At 41.9% G+C, this 21,136-nt stretch overlaps 1 protein-coding gene across 2 annotated transcripts in view; it reads right to left on the reverse strand.

The window, feature by feature from the left end:
* The window catches only part of PIP5K1B (phosphatidylinositol-4-phosphate 5-kinase type 1 beta), a 323,269-nt gene that overhangs the window by 14,829 nt on the left and 287,304 nt on the right, over positions 1-21,136 (reverse strand). Inside the window, exon 14 of one of the 2 annotated variants that reach the window (XM_082656616.1) lies at positions 8,757-8,874. The exons of the other annotated variant lie outside the window; for it this stretch is intronic. Within the exon in view, the coding sequence (XP_082512742.1) occupies positions 8,757-8,874 (118 nt within the window). The remainder of the gene's footprint in view (positions 1-8,756; positions 8,875-21,136) is intronic. 2 annotated transcript variants of the gene reach the window in all.

The raw sequence follows: 21,136 nt of genomic DNA on the forward strand, positions 1-21,136 counted from the left end.
CCCTAAAGTTCTCATTGGTTCCTAATCTGGTTCCTTGTGAATTGTTTTTGTGTTTTCTGAAGGCTCAGGAGCCTAGCAAACAAACAAACACTGGCTTCCTATGACGATGGAGAAGATGGAAATCAAAATCAGAAACAAAAGCAGCAAAGTGTGGAGGGAGCGGGGGAAGGAGAGAGAGGCTGGTGTTAGGAGGTAAAGAAAGAAGAATAATGGTGCCACCCAAGGAGGGCCTGGATGAATAGACCCAGCCAAGCGCGAGAGCAGAACTGGCCTTGAGAAAGGTGGAAATCACCTGGCCTGTGAGGCCAGGATTCACTGTAAAGCTAGGACAAAACAGAAAAGAATCTACCATAGCCCTGTATGCTGTCATTTAATTGTTAACTCTGGGCCTAATATAACTGAAAAGCCAGTATGTGTTTATAACTCCAATTCCCTAAGCTAATCCTTAAACAGCAGTTTAATACTGTTTGTTAAAAAAAAAGAAAAAAATCCGACAGTGACCTCCTAATCTGGCCCAGCGGGTTGCCTCATTAACTTGAAGCTGGCATCGCTCTTGTTGCAGGACAGGAATCCCTCTAGGCGCCACGGGGTGCAGGAAGTTGGATCCATTTTTTCAGCTTTTCCACATGTCTTAGAAATATTATTTGGTCAGTGACTTAAGAGGGTCAAGCCTTCCTAGAGATAAAAAAAGGGCCCTATTTTGTTATTTCTGAAATTTCTTCATTTCTCAACGATGTGGTCATATGGTGAAAGAAAATGGCATTCTGGTGAAATGCCTTACAAGCCCAAAGGCAGCCTTTGCTTCTTCTCTTCCTGTTTTGGTCTCACTGAAATCTGCCAAAAACTCGAGCAGCATCTTTGTTTGGTGGGGACTGTAGCTCTCTGCTGAGAAGCGATAGAAATGCCACTGTTTCAAATAAACATCTTTGGCAGCAGCCAATGCTGGCTCATGCAAGGAGGGATTCAAGAGACCCGATTCTTCACATACGAGTCATTAATGTCCATGCCAGCAGAGTCAAGTCCAGAAAGGCAGTTTCTCTTGCCAAAAAGTTCCACTGAATTTCCTAGGACCCCCGTGAGCTAATTCAAAGTGTTTTTCTTCTCTTTTTCGGGCTTTTTTTCATACGTAATAGTCTGGTAAGCTGTTAATTCACAATCATTTTCACTTCTCTGCCACCCTTCATCCCACGATGAAAGAGTATTATTAAGCACTGTAAAGACACATTTAATAACAAAACTGTCCAGCAACTGCACATCAGAGCACTGATCTCCAATACCGGCACGGCTAAAAAAATGGCTTAGCTGTTTCTTTGCCCACAGCTATTTCTGTACTTCAGCCACCTTGCAAGAAACGCATATCGGGATGAAAGGACATATTATTGAGAGGCTGTTAATATGGAAAAGTGTAAAAAGAAAAGGGCATAACCTCAAGACCTAAATAACAGAAGTGAGAAAATTGTCATTTTGTGGCAGCCCTCTTTCAAACGTCTATATTATTTAAAAAAGCAATTCCATTATCTCCCACTTACCCATCCATTCTCAGCTAGTCATAAAAAAAGGACACGCTCACCCATGACATTTTTCAGCTGCACTGCCTTTGTTGCTTGTTCCTCTTTCCGTTAACACCAAATTGCATTCTACATCAGGTAAAGGAGTCGCCTGAGGAACTGAAAAAATAAGCTGTCGTGATCAGTGCCTTAGAATATCGGACTATTCAAAAAGTGGAATCTAGCCCTATTATGAAGATGGCATGATTGCCCATTTAAAAGCAAGAGCCTGCTTCTCTCTGCTGTAGTCTTTTAAATACCCTAATCTGTGTCATCAACTCAAAACTCAATGGAAACACCGCTTTGGTCATTGGATAAAATCATCTTCAAAAACACGATGATCTGAATATTTGAAAATGAATCAGATAGCCTGGAACTACAGCGTGAAGGTGAAAGGCCTTTTCCAAGCAATAACTAGGAACATGGAACCTGAACCAAATGCTTCAATAAGGGTGCTGGAACAATTAGCAGCCTTTTAAGGTAATCTGTCCTTTTAATTTCATGTCAAATTATCAGAAAAAGCAGGATAGCTGTCCTAATTTATATGCACATAATGCACATAATGCGGGTGGATCTTCAATAAGGAAATTTCATATGTTATCTGGTATGCATAAATCACTTGAGTTTAAATCATATATTACAGTGATATAAACAGTATTGTCCATTCGTATGCAAACAGTAGCACTAGGGGATTAGTTACAACTACCAGTTCTTAAAGGAGAAGAAACATTACAAGAGAAATCTATGTTTGGTTATAACACCCAATATAATGTCACCACAGAAGCCTTCAACTGCCCTTGCAGTAAGGATGGCTGCGATTAAGAGGATTCTAATCAGGTCAAGAGGAAGGAGAGACAAAGGTGTAGGCAAGATTGGTTTTCCCTTCTGATGCTTTTCTTTGCCATCCACTCTTTCACAGTGTGGAGGCAAATGAAAATATTGAAGGGAAGGCAATGAGCTGTATCCTTTAAGATTGGAAGAGCATGCTAAATAAAAATCCCCAGCATGAAAACACACCCTGGAATTACAAGTTAATGGTGCAGAACTTTCTAGATGCATTGCCACAAAAATTAAATACTGTGACGGTTGATGGTAGAATATGTGATGAAACAGTGAAATTTGAAGAAACAGCTATAGCTCTTCTGGGAAAAACCTTATTTCTACAACTCCTTGTAATTTAGAATAAGTCATGGCCAGTCAGACCTAGAAGGGGTCTTAAGAGGTGACTTAATGATCCATTTCATAGATGAGAAAACTGAGGACCAAAAAGGTTGATTAATTCAAGGTCAGTGATTAATGAGAGGCAGAGATAAGCATAGTATCCTGGTGCCTATTTCTAATTAATTCTTGTCTTATTTGATTCTGCAAGAGTTGAAAGGACTAAGTTAAAGTACTAGAACAATGGTGTGGGGGACCATTTCGGGGGGTCCATGAGGTCAAACTATTTTCCTATTAATACTAAGATGTGATTTACCCTTTCATTCTCATTCCCTTTCATGGGTGCCCAGTTGAATACAGTCGTGTGCCAGAGCATGCCAGACCAATGTAGGTAGAAGCTGATATGAGAATCCAGCTTCTTCAGACAATAGGGACTGCAAAAAAGAAAAATAATGCCACTCTTCTCACTAAGCTTATTTTTGTCCTGGAAAAGTTATTTTCATAAAAATTTATGTAACATTTTAATAGTTACTATTTTAAATGAATGAGTATTTTAAAATTTTCGCATTTTAAAAATATAAAATATTGATAGATATAACCCCCACACACAAAAGCTATTTGGGATCCTCAATTTTTAGAATGTAAAGGGATTCAGAGATTAAAAAGTTTAAGAACTATGGCACTAAAACTTGAAAAAATAGAAAGGAAACCAAGATGAAAGTGGAATTTTATAAAAAGTACTCTTTTTTTTTTTTTTTTTTTTGTGGTACGCGGGCTTCTCACTGTTGTGGCCTCTCCTGTTGCAGAGCACAGGCTCCGGACGCACAGGCTTAGTGGCCATGGCTCACGGGCCCAGCCGCTCTGCAGCATGTGGGATCTTCCCGGACCGGGGCACGAACCCGCGTCCCCTGCTTCGGCAGGTGGACTCTCAACCACTGCGCCACCAGGGAAGCCCTCACTTCTTTTTTGGATCCATCTCTCACCTTCATGAGGAGCATGATTCCAATGAGATGGACACGTCAATCAATCAGTAACAACTACAGTGATACGGTGCTTCATGGTTAACACTACAGTGATAGGGGGCGTAGGTAGGAGCTGGATTTGAATTTTGGCTCTGCCATTTACTAGCTCTGAGAGCTGATCAGTTAAGCCTCAGGTTCCTTATCTGCATGAATGGAGACAAATATAACACACACCTTAATGAAAGAGCTAGCGTAAGAAGAGCACTGGGATAGTGCCTGCATATGGTAAGCACTCATATTGGCCATTCTAATTATTGTTCAAAATCCTATGCTACAAAAAGGCAGCCTACTGAATGGGAGAAGATATTTGCAAATGATGTGTCTGATAATGGGTCAATATCCAAAATGTATAAAGAGCTCATATAACTCAACGTTATATATATAAACAGCCTGATTAAAAAACAGGCAGAGGACCTGAACAAACATTTTTCCAAAGAAGACATACAGATGGCCAACAGGCACATGAAAAGATGCTCAACATCACTAAAATGCAAATCAAAACCACAGTGAGATATCACCTCACACCTGTCAGAATGGCTATTATCAAAAAGACAACAAATAATGAGTGTTATGAGGATGTAGAGAAAAGGGAACCCTAGTACACTGTTGGTGGAAATGTAAATTGGTACAGCCACTATGGAAAACAGTATGAAGATTCCTCAAAAAATTAAAAATAGAATTACCATATGATTCAGCAATTCCACTCCTAGGTATATATCCAGAAAAAAATGAAAACACTAATTCAAAAAGATACACACCCCTATGTTCATTACAGCATCATTTTCAATAGCCAAGTTATGGAAGCAACCTAAATGCCCATCAATAGATGAATGGATAAAGAAGATGTCACACACACACACACACACACACACACACACACACACACACACACACACAATGGAATATTACTCAGCCATAAAAAAGAATGAGAATTTTGTAATTTTCCAACAACATGGACTGACCCGGAGGGTATTATGCTTAGTGACATAAATCATACAGAGAAAGACAAATATTATATGTTTTCACTTGTATGTGGAATCTAAAAAAATAAAGGAATGAATAAAACAAAACAAAACCAGACTCATAAATACAGAGAACAAATTGTTGGTTCCAGAGGGGAGAGGGGTGGCGAGAGGGGCAAGATAGGTGAAGGGAATTTAGAGTTACACACTACTAAGTATAAAATAAACAAGTTACAAGGATGTATGTAATGTAGAATACAGCCAGTATTTATAACTATCAATATATATGGAGTATAATCTATAAAAGTATCAAATTACCTGAAGCTAAAATAATATATTGTAAGTCAACTATACTTCAATAAAAAAACAAAATAAAAGCACAAAATCTACCAAACAGAAACAGACTCAGACATAGAAAACAGACTTGTGGTTGCCAAGGGGGAAGGGGGGTGGGGTAGGCATGGGTTGGGAGCTTGGGATTAGCAGATGCAAACTATTACATAGAGAATGTATAACCAACAAGGTCCTACTGTATAGCACAGAGAGCTATATTCAATAGCCTATGATAAACCATAATGGTAAAGAATATAAAAAATAATGCATATATGTATAACCGAATCACTTTGCTGTACAGCAGAAATTAACACAATATTGTAAATCAACTATACGCCAGTAAAATAAAGAAAATGCCCAAAATATTTCACAGCTTATTGTTATTAGCTATAAAATAAGATGAAACTAGATCAGTTTTTCTCCAAGCTTGGTGAGAAAAGTTTCTACTGTCTTGTTACCCTCCTACAGCCCGACTTCCCTCTCCTCTCCTGTCCTCCAATGCTTCTGAATCACAACAAACGCTGTGCTAGGAAGACTGCTCAGCTGACCACACAAGCCAGCTAACCACCACCGCTATCTCTTTCGGTTCTAAAGGCCCATGATATTTCTAATCGGTCCTCAAATGCTCTCAATACAAGCAACAGTTAAATGCTGTGGCTTTTCCCTATGGTTTCTGAGGAAGCATGATCCTTTTCTGAAGTGCTTTGCTTTTCAATTTCAAATAGACATTTAAAAAACCCAATAAAGTTAGACACTAATAAAACCAAATAAATAGCAACATTCTTAGAAATGAAACTGATAGTACCAAGGAGGAACAACCAAAACAATGAATAAGATAACTTTTCTACCAAAGGAATAAGGGATAACAGATAAGGAACAGGCGCCAGCATTGCCATTTAACTACCTTGTGGTTTTACATTCCACGCAGGAGTATCACAGGCCCCCGGTTGGTGCAAATCTGGTTTTTTGTAAAGATACGCGCAAGTGGCATGAGCCCTCAGCTCAGGAAGATGAGATTTCACCTGGTCTTTCAGCTTTCCTGATTTCTACTTCCGGATGAAAAATTTTAAAATACCGTGTATTTTTTCCTAGTTAATTCCCTATCTTCGTGGTTGTGGAGGGGAGCCAACTCTTCTGCAAGGATTTTGCAGTATAACCTACTTTTTTTGTTTGTTTTTTTTTTGCGGTATGCGCGCCTCTCACCGCTGCGGCCTCTCCCGCTGCGGAGCACAGACTCCGGAAGCGCAGGCTCAGCGGCCATGGCTCATGGGCCCAGCCGCTCTGCGGCACGTGGGATCTTCCCGGACCGGGGCACGAACCTGCGTCCCCTGCATCGGCAGGCGGACTCTCAACCACTGCGCCACCAGGGAAGCCCATAACCTACTTTTTTAAAAAAGTGAAGGCAGTGTGGGGAGGAGTATTGTTCAGTGCAAAAAGACCGTGTACCACAACTGGGATATTTACGATGTAAAAACAAAAAAATCCTCTCACAATGGTTGGTGGGGAGGAGGTTGCTCTTTTATACAGGGGATCAAGGAAAGCTCATCTGAGAAAGAGATGTTTGGGCTGAGACCTGAAGGGAGGGAGGAAGCAAGCACGGGACAGCTGAGAAAAAGTGTCCAGATGGAAACAGTAAGGTCCTGAGGCAGAAATGTGCTTGGTCTGTGGGAGGAATGCCCAGGAGGCCAGTGTGACCGGAACAGCGTTTGCAAGCACAGAGTAAGGCAGGAGGTTAGAGAGGCGGGGGAGACCAGACAGGCATAGGGCCTTGAGGACTTTGGATGGTGCGCTGGGAGAGGTGGGAAGACGCTGCAAGGCTTTGGGCTGAGGAGTAGCACTTTGGGGCTGATGTCCTGCTGAGTACACTTGAGGAGATACAGTGCGAGGCTAGGGGATACGGGGAAGCAGAGGATGGGGGCGTGGAGATGTGCTGCTGTAGACACGCACCGAGTGGTGTTGATGCCCAAGGTCGAGCCTGCACATGGAGAGTGACGGAGAGTGTTTGCTCAGGCTCGGCAAAGCTTTCAAAAGTAGCAAACTCGGAATCAGCACTTGCCCGTTTCACGAGACTCTGTGCAGGTGGAAGGGGCGTGCAGAATGAGCGTGAGATGTACTTTGTAAGGAAAATACTCAGTCTCCTCTTTTGCAGTCCAGACCATCGGGGTATCTTTCTGGGCCTCAGCTAACAATTCAGTTAAGCCTCCACAGACAGCTTGAGGCGCACTAAAGGGTGTTCCCATACGTGATCACTCACAATCCTCCAAGCAGCCTTGTGAGGTAGGGAGGGCAGGTGTTAGTTCCCTCCTTTGGCCGATAAGGACACGTAGAGTGTTGCCAGAGCTGCACCAGGTCCTTGCTCAAAACCCGCCAACTCCCCACCTTTGGCAGGAGTTAACATAAATCTTTAAGTCACAGGGTCTGGAGATAAGAAAGGAAGTTATAGGGAGAGACAGACAAAAACATCAGATGGAACCAGCAGGGACCAAGATGGCGCCAAATCTGACCTCCGACAGACCCTGAGTCTCACTATACACTGATTTTACTACATTAGCAAATTCAATGATACACCTACTGGTGGCCACGACCGGAGATTAAGGACCAAAAAAGGATAAAAAGAGAGTGGCACCCCCCTCCCTCGAAAAGCCCTGCCCCTTCCCAGGTGGACTAACGCACATGCCTCTCCACCATTAGCCTCACTCCTCCTCCCTTTGTCTTTACTCTTTAAAATACAATCCTTTTCACCACGTGGGTGAGAAGTTGATCTGTGAACTAAGTTCTCGCTTCTCCATTTTTTGGCCATTGAATCAAGCTTGTGCCGCATTGATCTCAGCTTCATTATTTGGCTACACGAACCCGAATGGAAAAAGAACGTTTCCTAGCTGAGGCAGAGGGCCTTAGCCAAGCTAGGGCCTGGGCACAGTCCATATGACTTAATTCGGTAACGAGAAGTTTCTGCCCAGATCACACAGCTGGTGACAACTGAGGGAGGGAGTGAGTCAAGATCTTTTGGCACTGCATTCAGGTTCTTCTCATAACCTGGTTCTGTGCGTCTTAGGCTACCAATTTATCAAGGGAGTAAGCCCAAGGCGAAGAAGATTCACACACAAGTGGATACAGTTGAGTCAAAGAAGACATAACTCGGGCTTCCCTGGTGGCGCAGTGGTTGAGAGTCTGCCTGCTAATGCAGGGGACACAGGTTTGAGCCCTGGTCTGGGAAGATCCCACATGCCGCGGAGCAACTAAGCCCGTGAGTCACAACTACTGAGCCTGCGCGTCTGGAGCCTGTGCTCCGCAACAAGAGAGGCCACAATAGTGAGAGGCCCGCGCACCGCGATGAAGAGTGGCCCCCACTTGCCACAACTAGAGAAAGCCCTTGCACAGAAACGAAGACCCAACACAGCCCAAAATAAATAAATAAATAAATAAAAGAAGACATAACTCTGTGGGCAGTGACACTGAGGCGCCCCACTTGGCTTCAACAGTAGGGGATTTGTTCTCGTCACATACAGTGATTTAGGATTTTATGCTAGATACTCTTTTGTGTGCTGTTCTACAGGAACTGTGGGACGACATGGCTTGTAAAAAGACACACCATTTGTAGAAGTGACAGGGTGCTATTATTTCTTTTAAAACCCAAGCATGTCTGATCTCACAGAACTTGTTCTTGTGTGAGCCATGGCCCAGGCCCATTTGTAAACCAGGAGGGGAAGGGGAAGAAACCAGAAATTACTTACTAAATAGACATCAAGCACGGAGGCATTATCATCCTGCATTTCCAGAGCATTTGGCTCAGAAGCCAAGTATATGGTCCCCTCTTCCAAGGTAAAGGTTGAACTGGAAGGTAACCCTTTACTGGAAAAATAAAGAAGAATGATGAGCATGTGACCTTCAGAAAAAAATCAAAGGACTTCTCCAAAGTGGTGGCTGAGGTGGGAAAGCTTTGGGGCAAGAAAACAAATTTAGGGCATTTGAAGGAAATATGGTTATACCTAGAGAGATGCTCACTTGAGTTTCAAGGATTTGGCTTTACTGCCAGTGCCTTTTCTCTGTCTACTTCAGCGCGTGAGACACTTCACACTTCTGAGAGGTGATCTGTGGGCTCCACGCCTTGTGAGCGTGGACTGCTGGGAATTTAGAGGCCCACCAATCATCTCTGACTCTGAACAGTTAGCTCTCACTGTTTAAATTCTTCTCTCAACAGTACTGATGCTTTGCTAGTTTATAGAAGATAACCTTGTGCCTCATTAGCAGTGATGATTTCTATTGTTTTTTTTTTCTTTTTGGCATGAAAGGTTCAATTACATCCATGGTTCTCAAAGGAGCATGGGGGGCTGGTGAAAGCCCAACCTCCTGGGCTTGTAGGATTGAAGGAAGGAAGGACGGAAGGAATGTACAATCTTTCCCCCACTGAAATAAAAATTAGTTATGTTTTTAACCTGTGGAAATTTCCACGTGATGGCTTTGCAGGAACAAAATATCTACAAGCAATGGTGGAAGAGTGTGACGTTGATATTAGAAGAGGTGGGCTAGGGGGCTGGCTGTTGGCCACATGGGACAAACCTGGCAGCGGGCACTAGGGCTGAGAGCCCGAGTGCAGAAGACTGGCCTCCTCGCTCACTCCCCATCACCAGGGCTGCCACCCCTTCGGGCTGAGCTCTGAGCTCACCCCATTGAAAACTCTCCATCTAAGTCATCCTCTGGGCTTTCTGTCTGAGCTTCCCAGCTGGACAGGCGACTACTGAGGACTATTGCCCTCCCCTAGTCTGGGGACTACACATAATTCTACTTGTGTACATGTTTACCTATTAACTGAAGATACATGAAATAGAAATTCTGAGGTTTTCAATATTAAAAAAAATCGTCAAAAGAATTGTGTGGATCTTATTAAATCAGGTTCATTTATATAACATATAATGCAAAATTGTAAGAATCCAGACTAGTAGTAAGAGGAATGAGAAGGGGGGATCTCCCATAGGTCTTCCATTTGGTGATATTTGAGAATGTGGACATTCAGAGATGAAAGCCACTTCACCTTGGCTTGATATATTTTCTCTTTAAATTCTGGACACAGGTAAAAAGTCCTCTTGCTTTTCAAAAACCCAAGATGGGTTATACGATGTGGGAAACAGAGTCTGTTTTGATTGATTTTAAAGAGCAGGGTGAATGTGGCCTTTTTCCATTGAGCTGATGACTTTATATTGTAAACCTTCACAGATTTCTTGGGTTAAGTAAACCATCAGGTTTCAAGGGATGCTGTTTGGAGAGGCACTGTGTGGTAATGAACATTGCTCAGGTTATTTTCTGGATCAAGAGCAAGGATGCAGTGATGGGTTTTAATTGGCTTTTGCCTTTTAACTGCTAAGATGCCACTCGCTAATCCCGTGTGTAGAGAACAGTTCAGCCTGGTTAAGCCTTATGAGAGAGATGAATGCTTTATCTACTTAAACAGCAAAGCAAGAAACAAAGTGGTCGGAAATTATGTATGGTTCACATTTGATACAATTAAAAAAATCTCTACTGTCTTCTGGGTTATTTTGTAAACATATAATTTATTTGATGAGATTCAAATCTAAGTTTACCTCTTTTTGTCTAAGGTTTTCCTTATGATTTTTAATGATTTCCATCCTAAGATTAAGGGTATAACCAAGAATATTCTAGAAGTGCTTTTTCTTTTTAAATTTAATTTTTTAATAGCACCACATGTAGCATAAAATACAGCAAAAAGTAATCCTTCTTTTTTTCTTTTCCTTTTGTGATCCAGAGTTCACCTCCCTAAGAGTAAATCCATTTTGCAAGTTATTTTTCAATCTAATATTTGTTTTATTTTTGGAGATGATGAGTGAGCCACTAGCATGGTTAAGACTAAATTAAAATAGAAAAAAAATTAGAGTATTCTTTGGGGTTTAATAGGTACATTTATCGATTCTTTTAGCTAAGATACAATATGATTACAGAAAAAAATACCAGATTTCCTCAGTAGCATATGGCCAACTTTGATAAAATCAAACAAGCATATTTAAAAAAACCCACAAACCTCCTGTTATTTACACTGTTTCTCACATGTATTAGAATAATTCCTATCTTAGTAAGCAGAATATTCTGAGCATCCTTAAATTTGGGGGACAGAAGTGAGGCTCATAGGAACTTATATCCAGATTATATAAAGAACACTTGCAGTAAAAAACCAAAAAGGCAAATAACCCAATTAAAAATGAGCAAAGGATGTGAATAGACATTTCTCCAAAAAAGATATACAAAAGGCCAATAAACCCATGGAAAGATGCTCAACATCATTACTCATTAGGGGGATGCAAATCAAAACCACAATGAGATACCACTTCGCACCCACTAGGCCGGCTATAATAAAAAAGACAGATGATAAAGTGTTGGGGTGGATGTGAAGAAGTGAGAGCCCTCTTACGTTGCTGATGGGCACGTAAAATGATGCAGCTACTTTGGAAAACAGTTTTGTGTATCTTCAAAACCATATGACCCAACAACTCCACTCCTTGGTATATACGTAAGGAAAATGAAAATATATGCCTACACAAAAACTTGAACATGAATGTTCACAGCAGCATTACTCATAATAGCCAACATGTGAAAATAATCCAAATGTCCACCAACTGATGAATGGATAAATAATTCATACAATGGAATATTATTTTGCAACAAAAAATAACAAAGCGCTGATATACGCAACAACATGTGCGAATCGTGAAAACACGGTTAAGTGAAAGAAGCTGGTCGTAAAGGACCACATGTGGTATGATTCCATTTAGGTGAAAGGTACGGAAGAAGCAAATCTATAAGATAGAAGGAGGTTAGTGGCTGCCAGGGGCAGGGGTGAGGGGGCAATAGGGAGTGACTACTATTGGGTGTGGGGTTTCTTTTTAAAGCATTGAAAACATTCTAAATTTAGGTTCTGGTAACAGTTACACAACTTTGTGAATATACTAAACTCACAAAACTGTATACTGTAAATGGGTGAATTTTGTAGTATGTGAAATATATATTAATAAAGTTTTAAAAAAGTTTCATGAGGTACCTAAGGGTCATGATTCTTTTTTTTATATTGAAGAATAGTTGTTTTACAATGTTGTACCAATCTCTGCTGTACAGCAAAGTGACTCAGTTATACACATATACACATTCTTTTTTATATTATTTTCCATTATGTTTTATCACAGGATATTGAATATAATTCTCTGTGCTATATATCAGGACCTTGTTGTTTATCCATTCTAAATGTAATAGTTTGCATCTACCAACCCCAAACTCCCAGTCCATCCCTCTCCCTCCCCCCCTCCCCTTTGGCAACCACAAGTCTGTTCTCTATGTCTATGAGTCTGTTTCTGTTTGGTAGATAAGTTCATTTGTGTCATATTTTAGATTCCACATATAAGCGATATCATATGATATTTGTCTTTGTCTGACTTCATTTAGTAGGATAATCTCTAGGTCCATCCATATTGCTGCAAATAGCATTATTTCATTCTTTTTATGGCTGAGTAATATTGCATTGTGTGTGTGTGTGTGTATACATACATACATACATAATACACATATATACACACCACATCTTTTTTATCCATTCATCTGTCAGTGGACATTTAGGTTGCTTCCATGTCCTGGCTATTGTAAATAGTGCTGCTATGAACATTGTTGCATGCATCTTTTCGAACTGAGTTTTTGTCTTTTCTGGATATATGCCCAGGAGAGGGACTGCTGAATCATATGTACCACATAACTCTATTTTTAGCTTTTTAAAGAACCTCCATACTGCTCTCCATAGTGGCTGCACCAACGTATATTCCCACCAAGGGTCATGATTCTAAGCTTGATCTCTCAGTACATAGTATTAGAAATATCAGAAATGTGATGGAATAGATATTTTTAGGTTACATACATTTTAGAATTATCTGTTTTGAATAAACCCCCGATTTATTTGCCGGTCATTCAGAAAACATCTTCTTTTTCCTAATAGAGAAAAAAATTCTAGTTGACCTGACATGAGAGAGTTGGGCTCTGCGATTTCAAGGCCTGAGGTGGAGAGATGCTGCGTGCAGGCTGGGGAAGCCTGACCATCTGCAGTGTCACAGGGCCAGTGCTGCTGAAGCACGAGCAGAGGTAAGGGGACCTTTATCCTGGAGGATGCTTTGCCTAGAAGGTGCAGATTGCTGGCCCACAGACCCAGTCTGGCTGGGAGAAGTGTGTTTTGGGCCCAAGGAGATTTTTTTTAATTTGAATGATTGCTAAATTAAGAAACAGGAAATTCCTACCAAACCCAGTTTTCCACAGCTTCTTATGAGAAACGAGAAGAGCAGGCAACTCTGAGCCCACATTTCTGAGTAGCGATGAGGTTGCGGCACGTCCTTTCTGGTTCCCCAGGGTCCCCACTGCTCTCTTCAGCGTCACACCTGGCCTGTTCTACCCATCTGCATCACCTCTGCCTGGCCCCTCTGTGTATGTGTCAGCCCAACATCCCTACTCCGCTGATGAGGGGACTTAAGGCCTGAGGAGGCACAGTAATTCGCCCAAGGTCACACTGCAGTTGAATAGAGCTGGGATATAAACTTTGTTTTCCAATTAAACACTTTTTCTATGGTCATCTGTGATGAAATTTTAGAAATTTGCCACTGCAGAAGTTGAGGGAGCTGAGGCCAATGTACCTAGGAGCTTGAAAATCATCATATAAACCAGCAAAAACAAATGCAGGATTTGAGAATAATAAACATTTGAGAATACTAATAAAGATTTGAGAATAATAATAAACAAATGCAGGATCTGAGGATAAATGAGAATAATAATACCAAACATGCAGGATTGTTGTGAGCTTGATATGAGCTGTGGAGATCTTCTGTTTGAGAAGAGTTATGATGGCCAGAAAGGTTTGAGGAAAAGTAAGTAGGTAGAGTATGCTTTCTAAGCCACATATCTATCTTTCTCAAAAAGTTAAGAGTTACCATATGAGCCGGCAATCTCATTTCTGTTCCCCCAGTGTTATGGGCTGGAATGTGTGCCTCCCCCAACCCTCCATTTATATCTTGGAACTCTTAACCCCCAGTACTTCAGAATGTGTCTGTATTTGGACATAGGCTCTTTAAAGAGGTGATTAAGGTTAAGTGAGATCATTGGGGTGGCTCTAATCCAATATGACTGGTGTCCTTATAAGAAGGGGAGGAGATTAGGACACAGACAGAGAAAAGACCCTGTGAAGATAGCGGGAGCAGACGGCCGTCTACAAGTCAAGCAGAGAGGCCTCAGAGTAAACCAACCTTGCTGACACAGTGATCTCAGACCTCTAGCCTCCAGAACTGTGAGAAAATACATTTCTGTTGTTCAAGCCACTCAGTCTGTGGTACTTTGTTATGGTAACCCTAAAACTAATATACCCATGTTCACAGCAGCATTTTTCACAGTAGCCTATAGGTGGTATCATTCCACCTACTTCCTCATGTAAGTAGTCAAATGCACAGAGATAAGAAAGTAGAAGGGTGGTTGCCGGGGCTGAGGGGAGGGAGGAAATGGGGAGGTGTTTAATGGGTACAGAGTTTCAGTTTTGCAAGATGAAAAGGTTCTGGAGATTGGTTGCACAACAATGTGAATGTACTTAACACTGTTGAACTGTACACTTAAAAATGGTTAAGATGGTAAATTTTAAGTTATGTATATTTTACCACAGTTTAAAAAAGTAATTAATATTCATTATTAAAAATAATAAATATCTAATAGTTCACAAGAACAACAAAGCTATTTAAGCTTCCAATGTTTTAATACTTAAAACAAAATGACATATAAATATATAGCTCTATATAAATAATCAGGCATTTATAAAGTCCCATTAAATGCACTCAGAATAATCTGACATTATATACAATGGAATATTACTCAGCCATAAAAAGAAACAAAATTGAGTTATTTGTAGTGAGGTGGATGGAGCTGGAGTCTGTCATACAGAGTGAAGTAAGTCAGAAGGAGAAAAACAAATACTGTATGCTAACACATATATATGGAATTTAAGAAAAAAAAAAGTCATGAAGAGCCTAGGGTTAGGACGGGAATAAAGACACAGACCTACTAGAACATAGACTTGAGGATATGAGGAGGGGGAAGGGTAAGCTGTGACAAAGTGAGAGAGTGGCATGGACATATATACACTACCAAACGTAGGGTGGATAGCTAGTGGGAAGCAGCTGCATGGCACAGGGAGACCAGCTAGGTGGTTTGTGACCACCTAGAGGGGTGGGATAGGGAGGGTGGGAGGGAGGGAGACGCAAGAGGGAAGAGATATGGGGATATATGTATATGTATAACTGATTCACTTTGTTGTAAAGCAGAAACTAACACACCATTGTAAAGCAATTATACTCCAATAAAGATGTTAAAAAAAATAGCAAAAGCTATATAATCAGTTGATTAATCTTTAAAAAATATTTGTTATCTTCATTATTCAGTATGTACTGAGTGAGATCAGAGTACAGAACTGGCATTTTACTTCCCTAAAACTCTTAGATTAGGTCCTACCTACTGCCCAAGAAAGAATGAGAATACACCCTAGGGAAACAGATACCTGAGCAGATAAGGCATTCCAGGCAGAGCATGAACTTTGGAATCAGATGACTGGCTTTGAATTCTGGCTCTTCCTCTTAGCTGTGTGTGTGATACTGGATGAGTTTCTTAACCCCTCTGAACTCCAGTTTCCCACATGTAAAATGAGAATAATAATACCAAACATGCAGGATTGTTGGAGTGATGAGTGATAACGAATGTACAACACAAACAGCCATTGTTGCACATTGTATTCTAGGTGCCAGGATGCAGCAGAGATTAAAATAAACAGAGATCTCTGCCTCATGGAACTTACATAGCACTGAGGAGAACAGATAATGAGAAAAATACCTAAAACACATATTATGTTGGTCAAAAGCACCAAGGAGAAAAATAAAGCACAGAAGGGAGAGAAGTGAGTGAGTGGCATAGACCATTTCCAAGCAGCGTACTTTCCGGGCTCTGCCATTGGAGATTTTGGGGTCTCAGGCATGAGTCAGACACTAGGGGACACATCCAGGTCTCCTATACTCCATGGGACACACTAGCAAGCCCTCTGAAGCCCCACTGAAGTCCCTTTCCCTGGGCTGGGACAGGCACCCCCACTCCCTGACAGCTCTCTCCAAATATCACACTCAAACTGCCAACTCTTCTTGGCTTCTCTAACTTCTTTTAGGGACTGGAGGTGGTGGTCAGCTAACGGTTTTTGACCACTTCCTTTGCATGTCCTGCAATCTCACACCTTGCTTTTGTTTTGGGTCTCTGGTGAAACTGATAGTAAAAATATTTCAGTTTAACATTCCGTTATGTTATTTTTAGCAAAGAGGTTAGTAAAGGTTATACAGGAAAATGATTCACATAGGACATAAAGTATTATCTGGGCTTTAAGAACCTTTATACTATACTTTGAATGTGTATGTCATTGCTACTTAAAAAATTAATGAAGAGCAATTATTAAAAGAGTAGGGAGGTAATGTAAGAATAAACCATCCAACCTAAATAAAGGCATCCCTAGCTGACAGCAAATTCCTCCTTCTTTGAAGAGGCCCCAAGTAGAAAGGTAAGATATGTTCTAAAAGGGATTTTCGGGACTTCCCTGGTGGCGCAGTGGTTAAGAATCCGCCTGCCAATGCAGGGGACACGGGTTCGATCTCTGGTCCAGGAAGATCCCACATGCCATGGAGCAACTAAGCCGGTGCGCCACAACTACTGAGCCTGTGCTCTACAGCCCGCGAGCCACAACTACTGAGCCCATGTGCCACAACTACTGAAGCCCGTGTGCCTAGAGCCCGTGCTCGGCAACAAGAGAAGCCACCACAATGAGAAGCCCACGCACCTCAACGAAGAGTAGCCCCCGCTCGCCTCAACTAGAGAAAGCCCACGCACAGCAATGAAGACCCAATGCAGCCAAAAATAAATAAATTTTTTTAAAACGGGATTTTCACTTAAATGTTTATGTCACTGATCAATTTCATGTTCATTTCTCTTCAGTTCTGACACTGGGAAATATTCTTGCTATTGCCCTGTTTTCTTACTCACTGTTGATTTCCTGGGCACAAGCCTATTTGGAATCAATTTCTAATTTCTCTGGCTGAGAGTTTTCCAGATTCCGTTTTAAGGGTCACTTTTAAGTGAGAGCATCTCTCTTGGGTAGAATGCCTTCCAAACCCAGCGATCCAGTCAGAGGGCCTGCCATTCCTCAGCCTTGCAGCTTGGGAAGATCCATGTCTAGAAGCAATTTTACGTGAATGGGTTTAAAAGTCTGGCTGGCTGCCTGGGTTCTGCACCATCAAGTTTTGCCACAGTTCCCTCAATTGAGACTGTCTGAGGGCTAATTGCACCTAATTTGCAACAAGGCGCTCAGGAAACCATTAATCTATCTAGTTCTGTTCCTCCCTTGTAAAAGCAGAGGAACTGCCAATATTTTTCAGCTGCTCTGTGCTCTGGTCTCTGCACACATCACAAACTTGTCACAGGTAAGAGCAGTACAAGGAAGGGGAATGTTATTGTCCTCCTAGCTCCCTCTGGGAGCTGACATTAATGGTTCTCTGATGCCAGGCAGGCTTCTCTGTCATTTACAAAAATGCTCCTTTCTGTTACCAGCAACATTAGTTTGGCTTCATTGGAGAGCATTAGCCTGGCTGGACTGCTGAAAACAGACATCAGTCATTTAGTAGCCTGGAACACTCTGATTTCTGTTTGCAGACCTAATGAGTGTTTTATAGCTAATTCTCCTGAAGGCATTTGCTCAGAGAACATAGGGTTTTTGTCTTTTAAAAGCACAGTTTCTGTCTTTGGAAAGTCATCCTCTCACTGCCTTAATTTCTTTTTGGTCAAAGTAACATCATAATGTATCATACAATACAGATGGCTTATGATGAAATAAACAACCTCCTGCTCTCACCTGCACCCCAGTCATCTCCCCAAAGGCGGCACCTTTCACCATTTCTCTTTTTAGCCCTTCTGGTGGTTCCCTTCATATCTTTTGATGAATCAGGGAATAAAATATATTCTCAACCCAAGGCAGCATCTATTGATTCAATATAAAGGATGTTTGCCTACCCCTACTTCGTACTTCCTCCCAACATTTGCTATTTATATTTTATTTATTGTGTAACTGTAAATCATATACTTAACTTTTTCTAGTCCATCAACCACAAACCATATATCTTTAATTTCCCATATTATTTACTCTTTGTCCCTGCTTTCCTCTCTCACTCTGTATTAGATACACTTTAAAAAGATCTTTAAAAATCTTTACTTTGTCTTGGCTAGTCATACTTATATTCCTTTATTCTTATCTTGTAGCTATAACCAATTTTTCCTGCTTGTCCATGGACTGATTCTAAAATTAGAAAATCAATACACAGAGTTTAATATTATTATGACTATGTAAATGTTGTTAATGCCTGGCCAACAGTGTGTTAGGGTTACATTTCCCTCTCTGGATTCAAAATCATGATTGCTGGGCCATGCAAGAAAAATGTTCCCATCATCAAGGTTAACTGGAATCTCTCTGTGTTTTTTTTTTTTTTTTTTAAACTTTTGCTCAAATTCCTACCACGTTTTAGTCTGCTTCATGGTTGGAGGTTTTTGCCCTTTAGAAATGGACTGAATGCCATGTGGGTAAAACCCAGGGAGCATCTGGACTAAGTGTGGAGGCCTGAAGACAAGCCCTGCTTCTCGGATTATGAGTTACAACGCTGGGCAAGTCATGACCCTGAGGTCCTGGTTCCTCCTCTGAAAGTGAGAACGGCAGTCCCCGTCCAGCCCACCTCCCAGGGCCATCGAGAGGACCAAGCCAGAACATGCAAGTGAAAGAAAGGCAGACAGAGGGTAATGCTCTTCTGTATAAACTACCTGCAGTATCACTATGACTTCTACCTCCGGGACTCTGCTTGTTTCCTGGGGGTGGGGGGAGGGGGTGTTTGTTTGAGGAGGTCTGCTGGCATAGACAGATTTATCATAACACTTTGGAAAGAATTCTTTTTCTGCTAGTCTAAGTTTAGCTACCGGAACACTGATGATAACAAATGTGGACAGGAAAGCTCTACTTGCAGAGAAAATCGACAAGTATAGCCCAGTCTCACTTAAAGGCTACAAATACTTGTTCAGTCCTAGAGACACACTCTGCGTATGGGCAGGCCCACCCCAGCATGACTCAGGCACTTCTGATGTGATGATCAAGGCAAGGCCACATGCCCCTCTTGGAAAAGCTCACCTCTGGCTGGGGTGGCTTGGGGGTGGAGGCTGCTCTAGGGTCTGGAGTTCTGAAGCCCTGGCACCAGGGTGCCTATTTGCAGCTGGGATAGTGTCGGCCTGCAGCGAGTCTCATGCCTGTGCCAGGATGAGCATCTCCTTCACGCCAAGCTCCTTGGTTGAGTGTACAGGCACATCTGCAAGACCCCCACCACCACCACCACGCCCCTCCCGCCAAGTATGGACCCAGAGAAGTGGGAAGCCCTTGGCCATGGTCACTGCATCCAGAATGCTTTACCGCTCACTTTCCTAACTTACCCTGCCAGATAGGAGGCTTTCAGAAAGATCTGATGCTTTCTTTCTGTCTTCTCTCCTTTTCAGCCACTTCCATGCTTTCCCACTTTGGCTGTTTTTAGACAAGGAGGCTGCCTGTTTCTAATAAAGGCAAGCAGAGCGGCAGGCTCTCTCTTTGGAATTGAGCAATGGCTGCCTTATGGGTCTAACACTTGGGTTTAACCCTCGTCTCTCCCTGCGTAAGTGACACCTGAGGCACAAACACTGTTGTAGACAGAACACAAAGAGTAGCACTTTGAACTGGCAGGCGAAGAGAGAGGCAAACAGTGTGCTGCCAGGTCTATTAGTTCTGGGGACCGGAAGCCACAGCTGCTGAGAGAGCTGGCAGCAACTGAGCTCCTGCGACCAGCAGCTTCAGAAGCAAGCAGAGGAAGGAGGTCAGGGCCCTCCGTCTGAGGAAAACGTGTGTACGTGTGTGGGTGGTGGCTGGAGGGAGAATGCTTTCAAAAAGGAACCCCCATCCAAGTTCAGGGAACTTTTCCACCATATATCTCTAGGAGATTTATTTTTCTTTTCAACATCCTCCCACACACATTTGGGACGAAGTGAGAGAGCGGCATGGACATATATACTACCAAATATAAAATAGATAGCTAGTGGGAAGCAGCCGCATAGCACAGGGAGATCAGCTTGGTGCTTTGTGACCACCTAGAGGGGTGGGATAGGGAGGGTGGGAGGCAGGGAGACGCAAGAGGGAAGAGATATGGGGACATATGTATATGCATAACTGATTCACTTTGTTATAAAGCAGAAACTAACACACCACTGTAAAGCAATTATACTCCAATAAAGATGTTAAAAAAAAAAAAGTCATGAAGAACCTAGGGGTAAGATGGGAATAAAGACACAGACCTACTAGAGAATGGACTTGAGGATATGGGGAGGGGGAAGGGTAAGCCGTGACAAAGTGAGAGAGTGGCATGGACATATATACACTACCAAACGTAAAACAGATAGCTAGTGGGAAGCAGCCGCATAGCACAGCAAGATCAGCTAGGTGGTTTGTGACCACCTAGAGGGGTGGGATAGGGAGGGTGGGAGGGAGATGCAAGAGAGAGGAGATATGGGGATGTATAGCTGATTCACTTTGTTATAAAGCAGAAACTAACACACCATTGTAAAGCAATTATACTCCAATAAAGATATTGAAAAAAAATAAAGCTAGCAGTCCTCATTGACGGTGATGTTTATACTGTGATGATTGCATTACAGACATTATTTCATTTAACCACCAAAGATCCTCCTGATACGATGACCAAAAAAGCACATGAAAAGATGCTCAATATCACTAATCATTAGAGAAATGCAAATCAAAACTACAAAGAGGTATCACCTCACACCGGTCACTATGGCCATCATCAAAAAATCTACAAACAATAAATGCTGGAGAGGGTGTAGAGAAAAGGGAACCCTTCTACACTGTTGGTGGGAATGTAAATTGGAACAGCCACTATGGAGAACAGTATGGAGGTTCCTTAAAAAAACTAAAACTAGAACTACCATACGACCC

The sequence above is a fragment of the Grampus griseus genome (assembly GCF_964374135.1).
Source record: "Grampus griseus genome assembly, chromosome: 6".
In the NCBI taxonomy this organism is placed as follows: domain Eukaryota; kingdom Metazoa; phylum Chordata; class Mammalia; order Artiodactyla; family Delphinidae; genus Grampus; species Grampus griseus.